At 40.7% G+C, this 10,595-nt stretch overlaps 1 protein-coding gene across 1 annotated transcript; it reads left to right on the forward strand.

Annotated features, from left to right (window-relative positions):
- The first annotated feature begins 863 nt into the window (after positions 1-863).
- On the forward strand, positions 864-10,244 carry LOC122865360. The gene is made up of 3 exons (XM_044173691.1): positions 864-1,020; positions 4,348-4,407; positions 7,564-10,244. The coding sequence occupies exons 2-3, from the start codon at positions 4,397-4,399 to the stop codon at positions 9,131-9,133; spliced, it is 1,581 nt and encodes a 526-aa protein (XP_044029626.1). The 5' UTR covers positions 864-1,020; positions 4,348-4,396; the 3' UTR covers positions 9,134-10,244.
- Positions 10,245-10,595: the final 351 nt, after the last annotated feature.

Consider the following 10,595-nt stretch of genomic DNA (forward strand, 5'->3'; position numbering starts at 1 on the left):
GAGAACAGCAACACTGGCAGCAGCATGATGCTCTGTTGATTAACAGGTAGCCATGGTGGAAAAGAGCAGCAGTAAATGTCCTGAGAATCACTTTTAAGTCATTGAAACTAATTCCAAAAACAAGTTGTTCTTTATGCTTTGAAGACAAATGTACAGAAATTCTTGAAAGTTGTATTTTGACCTCTTTCACCAACAATAAAACATTCTGTAGCCAATCAGGCGATAGTGAAGGAAGTTTTTATCATTGTGTCATAAACACAAACTATTCAGCGTATAAGTATGCATATTTAGCGTATATTGGAGACTTTGAGATGAGTCAGAACTTCTCGTACATATAAAAGTTTGTTTACAATATGTTCACATTTGAGTGATTAATGACTGAATGATCTTCAAATACGAGGAAACAGATTTCTGTAGGTAAAAAACATGTTTAGAGACCTGAGGAATCCTAAAGAGGCATGCAGTGAAGAATGACGGCTCTGTTGGCAGTCCTGCAGGTTTGGTGCAGATCAGCTGGAGTTGAAGGTGCACGGACCCTTGTTGTGCGAACCCTAAAGTTACACTTGCATTATCTGATGTTAGGGCAATTAAATGAATCATCATTATTATGTATATCTAACCTGTTTAGTGCTGTTTTACCAAACTGTAATAATTATCTGACACCAAACATGGCATTTCTAGCACTGTTTAAACTGCTGTAATAAACATAAAACTATTCATTCAATCGCTAAACCACATAGTAATGTGAAGATCCTCAACATGTGGAATTATGCAATTCATATCTCAGTCAGTGTGTCTTAGTTTAATAGCTCTGATGACCCCCCTCTAATAAAACAGGTTTGAATTTTTCTAAAGGAAAACAGAAAGGATGAGATACTGGTAGGAGGGAGGAGAGATCGTCCCACTTGGAGAGTTTCTGTGAAATCATGTGAACACAGAGCGTCCCTCCCTTCTGCTGATGGAGGATAAAAACTCTCCTCACATCACAGCATCACAGAGATCCTGAAGCCCACAGCACAGGTAAGAACACTTTGATAGAGGAATGATGAAATACTTTCAAATAAAGATTTTAGACTCTATACAAAGCGTAAAATGGGACAAAGATTCACTTGACATGCTAACTGATATTTATAGCTGTTTTCATTCATCAGTGTGTTAAGTTCACTCTTGTACAAGAACACTGAAATGAAATTTCATTTTTTACAAACTGGCAACCCAGAAGTTGTCCGTATTAATGGTTTATAAGTTATTAAGCATTCGTCATTTATTTATTTACCATTAACTAAGCCGTTACAACTTGTAGCTCTTTTCCACTTAATGACACGTCTTCTGGAGTTTTCCCTCACCTGAACTTGTAAGAACCCGTAAGGTCTTGGTTCTTAGTTCTTCCTTGCTTTTCCACTGTGTTAAAAACCAGCTTTGGATAAACGTCAATAAAAAGGCGACAATACTTTGGATGACTTATTCTAGGAGTAACCCTGTCTCCTACAAAATACGTTTGTGTCCTACTAATTTGCTTTGCCAAATACGTTTTGGAGGACACATAACTTCTGTGTGGATTTGTGAGGAAGTTGACAGTAATAAGGTGTCGCCCATTGAACATTATCATTCGTCCCTCCAGTTTGACCACTTATCCAGGTCCAGGTCGTAGTGGCAACAGGGTAAGTAACGTTGCTGAGACGTCCACGTCCTCCAGCTTCTTCCTGGGTAAACACGGTTCTTCTTCCCATGGGCATCTTCAGGGCTGATTGGCAGCTTATGTGACTGACCACCGCAGTGTGACGTCGGGTTGCATTTCTCCAAAAGTTATCTCAACTTTTTGACGCAGGACCATTGCGTTTTTTTCGGCATCTCCTGTGGTCCAAACCACCGCAGCCTAAACGCACTACCCACATTCAAATGAATGGGAAGACTGGCGTTGTGGCCACAATGTCTGATTTGGTGTGAATACAGCCTAAGGCTGAGCCCAGACACCCTGCCAAGGAAACTCATTTCATCTGCTTGTATGCACAGTCTCATTTTTTCAGTCATTATCCAAAGCTCCCGACCACACCTGAGGGCTGGAATGTAGATTGACTGATAAATCAAGAGCTACACCTTCAGGCTCAGCTCCCACAACATTCCAGTACTACACCCACATTACAGAACATACACAACAGATTACAGCTGTGATCTTGAATTCTTAGTCCCTGAATGTCTTCTCTTGGGGCAGTGACTCACTCCCAAAATGAAGCGATCACTCCACTGTTTTCCAGCAGAGTACCATGACCTCTGATTCTTATCCCGACCGCTTCACAATCAGCTGTGTACCATCCCAGAACGCATCAGAGGTCATGGTCTGATGAAGCCTGCAGAACTACCTCAAGTGCCAATCCTGAGCTCACAATACTGGACTATTTCCTCCCTCTGGCTGTGCCTTGAGATTCCGTCTATGAAAATCACAAACAGAATCAGTGGCAAGGCACAACACTAGTGGAGTCCAACAGCCACAAGGAAGTTTTGCTGAGAATATAAGATAAGATATGATAAGATAGAACTTTATTAATACTGAAGGAAATTATTGTGCCAGATTGTTAAAAAATTGCAACATACAGTAAGAATAAAAAACAATATAGTAATAAATGTAAAGTATATAAAGAGTAAATGCTAAAACAAGGAGTGCCTAATAGAATAACAATAAAAGTAAGATAAATTAGTAAAATAAAATAGAAAAGTAATATGAGCTTATTAAGAGCAATACAAACAATAGAACTGGATGCCCAGGACTGGGATTCCTTTGTTTTATTGTTTTTTCTCACTGTCTTCTGTGTAGAGGCTGGTCCTGTTATTACGTCGTATTGCACATGATGATGATATTGCACAGGGCTGACACATTAAAAAGTGAGTTCAGATGACTGTATGTCTGAGGATCAGTCTTAGTGTTCGATGTTTCAGCTGTCCTTTCTGCAGAAGGGGAAGGAGTTATACAGTTTGATGGCCACAGGTAGAAAAGACCTCCTGTTGCGTTCTGTGGTGCACCTCGGTGGTCTCAGTCTGCAGCTGAGTAGTTTCCTCCTCTCTGACACCTCCACCAAAGACTTCAGTTCCACTCTCAGGACAGAACCAGCTGTCCCGATGAGCTTATTGAGTCTATTAGCATCAGCTGCCTTCACCCTGCTGCCCCAGCTCACTACAGCGTCGAAGATGACACTGGCCACCACCGAGTGATAAAACATCTGCAGCATGGTTCTGCAGACATTGAAAGATCTGAGTCTCCGACCTTTCTTGTGCAGAATCTCTGTGTTTTTACTCCAGTCTATCTTAATGTCTATGTGGTACTTGTAATCCTCGAAAATGTCCACCTCTGTTCCCCTGATGCTGACTGGGTTTGGACAGGTCCTCTGCTTCCTAAAATCCACCTCCAACTCCTTTTATGATGTTGAGGTGATTCAGTTCACACCACTCCACAAAATTGTCCACCACACTCCTGTACTCAGCCTCTTGTTCCCTGCTGATACAGCCCACAATGGCAGAGTCATCCAAAAATGTCTGCAGGTGTAGAGTGTGAACAGGAAGGTCTGTCCCCTGAGGTGCCCAGTGGTACTCACTATTATGTCCGACACGCTGCTCTGTAGCCTCACATACTGTGGCCGACCTGTGAGGTCGAAGAACATGACTCTCACAGTGCTGCCTGCCTCTTCCAGGTGAGTATAAATGGTAAATGAAATGTACTTAAATAGCACCTTTCTGACTACTCAAAGCGCTGCAACTACATATCATATTCACACACCGATGGCACAGCCCTCGGGAGAAATTTGGGGTTCAGTGTCTTGCCCAAGGACACTTCGACATGTGGGGTGGGGGAAGCCGGGATCAAACCACCAACCTTCCGATTGGTGGACAACTCACTCTACCACCAAGCCACAGTCACCCGACTGCTTGTTGAGCTGCAGCAGTCACCTGAACCTGCTGAGCTACAGCAGTCACCTGTTCTTGAGCCGCAGCAGCCGTCTGAACCTGCTGAGCTGCAGCAGCCTCCTGAACCTGCTGAGCTACAGCAGTCACCTGTTCTTGAGCCGCAGCAGCCGTCTGAACCTACTGATCTGCAGCAGCCTCCTGAACTTGCTGAGCTGCAGCAGTCACCTGTTCTTGAGCCGCAGCAGCCGTCTGAACCTACTGATCTGCAGCAGCCTCCTGAACTTGCTGAGCTGCAGCAGTCACCTGTTCTTGAGCTGCAGCAGCCTCCTGAACCTGCAGCAGTCACCTGTTCTTGAGCTGCAGCAGCCTCCTGAACCTGTGTAACTTTTCTTCATTACAGATGAATGAAAATGTAGTTAAAGTTATCGTTTTGTTTGTTTTTTCATCCAGACACCAGCACCTGTTTTAGCCTCACTGTGTGGAGCCCTCGCTACTCACCATGGAAACGGAGTGAGTAACACTAACACAATATTAAAACAAAATACAGTAAAGTGTGTGTAAATATATCGATATATTTACACACACACACATATATATGTATATATATATAATCACAACAAACTGACATGTAACATGTGTCATTAAAGTTAAATCAGTTTAAAGTTTTTACATGCCAAAGAAGAAATACGTAAAAGGTTAAATACAATTCATTTTATGTTAAAAATGTAAAAGACAACAATCTGACTGTCAAACCAGAAACATTTCTGTTGCACTTTCAACACGACAGTCTGAACTGAATGATGTCAGATTAATACAAAGACTACGGCAGCTCAGTTTAATATGTAGAGCGAGAGAGATTATAAATGTGCATCTTGTAACATTACAGCCTTCTGATATCACTGTAATACAGTAGTCATTTCAATTGTCATCTCTTATACACAAACAAAATAACAGTTCAAGAGCCCATTTTAAGTTGTTGAGGAGAATCTTCTCAGATCAGATCAGTCTGAAAACTAGTTTCCTCTTGTTTAATTCTGTTATAGTTTGAGGGTATTTCACTTCCTGTTTTTTTTTTTTTTTTTTTTTTTAGTATTCTCCTTCCATTGTGTGTCTTGTGGTTTTACTTCCTGTCTTTGTTTGCTTTCCCTCCAGTTTTGATTGTTGGCCCTTCCTTGATTGTTTGCACCTGTGTCTCGTTGTTTCACCTCCCCTAGGGTATTTAGTCCGGGTCTCTGTCTTTGTTCAGTGTTGGGTCATTGTTGCTACTGTCTGGTGTGATTCCTATCTGATGTTGCTCCTATCGTGAGTTTTTGTTGGCTTGTGAGTGTTCCTGACATTGTGTGTGTGTCGCCGTTTGGTGCACTTTTGTTGTACCTGGTTCCTGTACCCAGTTCCCCGACATTCTTACCGTGAGTTCTGCTTTGGATTCTTTGTCTCCTGTGGACCTTGGTTATATTCTGGATTTTGTACTTTGCCTGCTCCCTATTGGACTGTTTAGCCACATTCCCTGTTTCCACCACTGCCAGCCGGTAACCCATTTTCCTGTTGCCTGTTCATTGCCTGTTCGTTACCTGTCTGCCTACCGGTCTGCCTGTACCTGCCTGTAATCCACATCACCCCCAATAAACACTGTAGCCATCCGGCTACTTCACCTCATACCGCTTCCTGGTATTCTGCATTTGGGTCCACATACTACTACACAGCACACACAACAAATCCTTATTTGTTCTCATGCTGGATATTAATTTATTCTTCCATGCAGCTGGCATGAATGAAAAGTAACAATATAAGGAGGCTGTTGGTTAGATTACTACTGGCCATTATTACATTACATTATTACTGTGGAGTGTTTTTAACCTCTCTGATCTGAGAAGATTTTCCTCAACAACTTAAAACAGGTTCTTTCATGAACTTAAAGTTAGTCCTCAGTTGGAACCCGCTGACCTGGGCCTGATGTTTGCACGTTGTCTGTGTCTGCATGGTCAAAAATAATCTTCCATGCTAAAAACTTATATTATAAACTTATATATCTATACTGAAGACAGTAACACTTTACTTTAAGTCCCCCTATTTATCATTTATAATCAGTATATAAACATGTAATAAATATTTTTATACACACTTTAATGTAGTTGGAAGCAGGACATTTTAAGTGTTTATTAATGCACAGTATCTGACAATGATTATAACTTCTCCTATGAAGACATGTTTTCTATTATTACAAACTGTGTTTTACTATATTGTCATTCATTGTCTGTTTATACAGCAGCCTCTTGTGGTTGTCCACAGGAGGAGTTATAGTTGTTAACGGACACATTAATAAACATTGACACTGCCTGGCCACTTTATTAGGTACACCTATACAATCTAATGCAATCCAGTACAACAGCTCAGTGTTTTCCTTTCTGAAGCCCATGATGGTTCGAGAGGTGTTAATTCATTCATATGTTTATTACTGAGGGCTTAGTCAGTGGTGGTGTTGTACTGGACTGTTATATTAAAATGCGTGTTATACCCCCCATTTGTAAATAATGAACACATATTTACATTAATACCTCTGACAGTATCTGTCAAAACATTTTTATCTATGTGAATGTAGAATTAATGGCTGAGCTGTTCTATTGGACCGCATGAGACTTTACAGGTGTACCTAATAAAGTGGCCACTTAGTGCATATCTGCTAACAACTACATTAGTGTGTTTTAAACCATTTATTACATGATTATAAATCGTTAATGAATGTTTAAAGTAAAGTGCTGCCTTTAAAACTGCCTTTTAAATCATTTTCAAATAGTTTCTAATATTTTAAGATATATTACCTTTTTATTGATTTTAATGCATTATGTAAATCCCTTAAATTACCTGTGTGTGCCTTCAGATGGGTTGTAATCCCTTTTCAAAATCAAAAATGTGCCATAACAACACTGATACACTTTTAACATGCAGCTGCAACATTTTGGACCAAAACGGTTTTGTTCAAATCAGTAATAAGAAAATATTTTTTTGTATTATTATATTTAATTTGATGTAGCTTTTAACAATGAATAGAAAATAACATGTTGAGATCACAGACAGTATATAAAGTCGGACGACGCGTCTCCACTTCCTCCCCCTGTACAAAAATGAAGCCAAAATATCCCGGATACGGGAGCTGCGATCTTCAGTCAATCATGACGTGAAACCTCCTTTTTGTAGCATCAAATAACTAATTAAAACCTGGAAGACAGAATTGAGTTGATTGAACGTAAACAGAGAGAAATCCAACTGTCTCAGGAGCTTCTGAAGAAATATGAACAAGAGATGAAGAACAATGAGAAGTTCACTGTAGAAGTTGCAAACTTATCAGAAAAATGAACACTTGAACAAACATCAGCATGATAAGAACTACCTAAACTGACTGAAACCATGTTTGGAACAAAACATTTTCAGGTGTACTTTGACTTCTTAGTCTGGCTCATATCCCATCCACTAATATGGAGGGGGGCGGGGTCTATGACATGTACTGCAGCCAACCACCAGGGGGCGATCCAGATGTTTTGGCTTCACTTTTGGGGAGCTGTCATGTCGTCCATCTGTATATACAGTATATTGTTGAGATGTACGAGGAGGGAAGAGTCAAATCTATACATGACATTTACACATGAAAATGATTTTCTTCTTCGACAGGAATACTAACACCTCACCCAAATATGATGACATCATTTCTAAAAGTGTTCTGATCCAATCAGGATCTCCTGCTCGCTACCAGCTGACACCAAAGAAAGAGAATATTGGAACTCTAACAAGAATGACTCTTGGTGAAAAACATGTGAACAAAATAAACAAAACCATCTTGCTTGTTGGTGAAACAGGATCAGGAAAATCTGCTCTGGTCAACGCTCTGGTCAACTACGCCATGGGAGTGAAGTGGGAAGACGATGTCTGGTTTGAGATCGCAGAGGACGAGGAGAGAAGTCAATCAGAAAGTCAGACATCAGATGTGATCGTGTACCAGATCTTTGGTTTCGAAGATGAAACTCTGCCCTACTCTCTGACCATCATCGATACTCCTGGATACGGGAGCACCAGAGGGATCGAACAAGATCTAAGAGTCAGTCACAGATTATTTGACTGGTTCCGCTCAGAGGATGGAGTTCATGAGATTAATGCAGTGGGTCTGGTGCTGAAGGCAGGTGTGAATCGACTGAGTGACCGACTGAGGTACATCTTTGATTCAGTGGTGTCTCTGTTTGGAAAAGACATGGAGAAGAACATCGTTGCCCTCATCACACACTCAGATTGTGTGACATCTGAAAATGCCCTTAATGCTTTAGAAGATGCAGACATTAAGTTTGCCAAAGATGAGGATAACCAGCCTGTTCACTTTATGTTCAATAACCACCAGACCACACAGAAAACACAGAAAAATATGGCTGCTTTAAAAAGTGCATGGGACTTAACAACGAACGAAATGAGTCAGTTCAAAGACTTCCTGGAAAAAGCTGCACCTCAGAAGTTGATAACAACTGTTGCAGTGTTGAATTCACGCATCAGACTGACAGCCTGCATCCAAAACCTGAAAGACAGAATTGAGTTCACTGAACTAAAACAGGGAGAAATCCAACAGACTCAGGAGCTTCTGAAGAAATATGAACAAGTGATGAAGAACAATGAGAAGTTCACTGTAGAAGTTGAGAAGGTCTACAAAGGTAAAGAAACTATCAGTGGTGGGAGGTGGGGGTTGTTCTTTTATGAAGGAGCTGTCTGCTGTAAAGTCTGTGAGGAGAACTGTCACTATCCTGGATGCACAGTGGCCTGGAGTCCAGGAAGCTGTGAGGTCATAAAAGATGGCCGCTGCACTGTATGTACCAGGAAGTGTCCTGCATCAGATCACGTGAAAGAAAAGTGGATCTATGTGAACAAGACAAGGAAAGTTCAGATGACCAACGAAGACATGAAAAAGAAGTGTGAAAAGATTAAAGCAGACTGTGAGAAGACAACAAGCTTGTTGGAAAATCTAGAAAAGGAAATGGAAGAACTTCAGAAAGAAAAGGATCGGTTGTTGGAAAAGTCCTTCAAGCATGTTGTCAGACTGGAGCAGATCGCCTTGAATGTTGACTCACTGTCCACTTATGTCCACCTGGACTTCCTGATTGAGAAGATGAAGGAGAAAGGAGACGCAGAGAAGGTTCAGACACTGGAAGAGATGAAACGTCGAGTGGATGCAGGAAGCCGAGCAGGACTGCGGTACAAATGAACAGCAGCTGGTAAAGCATGGATGAAGAAGTAGGTGACAACATGACTGAGAGCAGACAGCTGTAGGAAACAAGGTCAACACTGTTGATACAAATGCTTAAACATTGCAAAAGGTTTTTTCATCATGGTTCTATGAAGTGGGATGTTGATGTAATAACTGCATAAGAAAATTGAAATGTAATCACCTTTTAAATGTGTAATTCCTGGAAACAGCGCCCTCTGCACCCTACTATCACCAGGAGTATGAATAACACGCCAATGTCATTTCACGCCATTTAGTCTGTACTGACTTCTATTGTGCAGAGAGCGCGTCATAAAGAAAACAATGTGACGTAGTTTATAGAGCAACAAAGTCCAAGTTTGGAGGTTATCGGGTTGGATGGATGGTACACACAGAGGACTTTTAAGTTATTTAAAATTTTAACTTACTTAGCTCACGTTACATACGTGGCTTACGTAACGTACTTATTTGAACCCAAACCAAGTAGTTTTGGTGCCTAAACCTAACAGAACTGCAACCGTTTCACAACATTAACCATTTGTTTATTACTGTTACCATGACCACAAAGGTCACCTGACTTCGTCCACAACTCGTGAAATGCGGCATCTTTAACGGTGCTAAAGGACACTTGAAGTGTCCTGGTCCTGGTTTTAAACGCAGTGAGGCGCCCCCTGGTGTTCCATGTTGAGTACAACAGCTCCCTCCCTCCCCTACGTCACAAACTAAACACACAAAATACGTTTATTTTTCTTTAGTTTCTTTGTGTAAGTTGACTGTTTTGAAGGTTTTTCTAACGTGTGATTTATTCTGATCTTCTGATGTTGACAGTAAACACTGACATATATAATATTTACATATAGAGTTTTCTCATGTTAATCAGTTTGTACAGAGGACGCTACAGAACTGAACTCACGCAGAAATATTCTGCTGTGCTGGAGGTGAATCAACGTTCAGACTTCAGTGTTTGTGAAGAGTCATGAAATCGAATGTACTTTGATGAGATTCATACGCTGTTTTCTTCATGTGTCTTCGTGCTTGGAATGGCTAGTTCAATCCTCCTGATTGATGCAGTTTTCTGTGAATCATTAATAAAATCTGCTTCGTGACCTCAGTTTGTCTCAGTGTCTCAGTGTCTTCACTGGATCCGCTGCTCTATAGGAAAAGCGCAATGAGATAACTCGTGTTGTGAACTGGCACTATATGAATAAAATTGAACTGAATTATCATGCTTTCCACAATAATGTTAGTACCAGAAAATAGCCACATACAGTAAAATTGCTGCAGTATAAAACAGTAACCCAATAATCAGCTATTTGTGCAATATTCTGTTTACTACTCAAGTTTGTGCAATATTCTGTTTACTATTCTGTTTACTACTCAAGTGCAATATTAGTTTCCCTTGTTAGTTTTTCTTATTTACTGTTACGGATATACCTCAATTACTCTCGACAGTACATGCACC

Source organism: Siniperca chuatsi, linkage group LG18, assembly GCF_020085105.1.
Source record: "Siniperca chuatsi isolate FFG_IHB_CAS linkage group LG18, ASM2008510v1, whole genome shotgun sequence".
Taxonomy (NCBI): Eukaryota; Metazoa; Chordata; class Actinopteri; order Centrarchiformes; family Sinipercidae; genus Siniperca; species Siniperca chuatsi.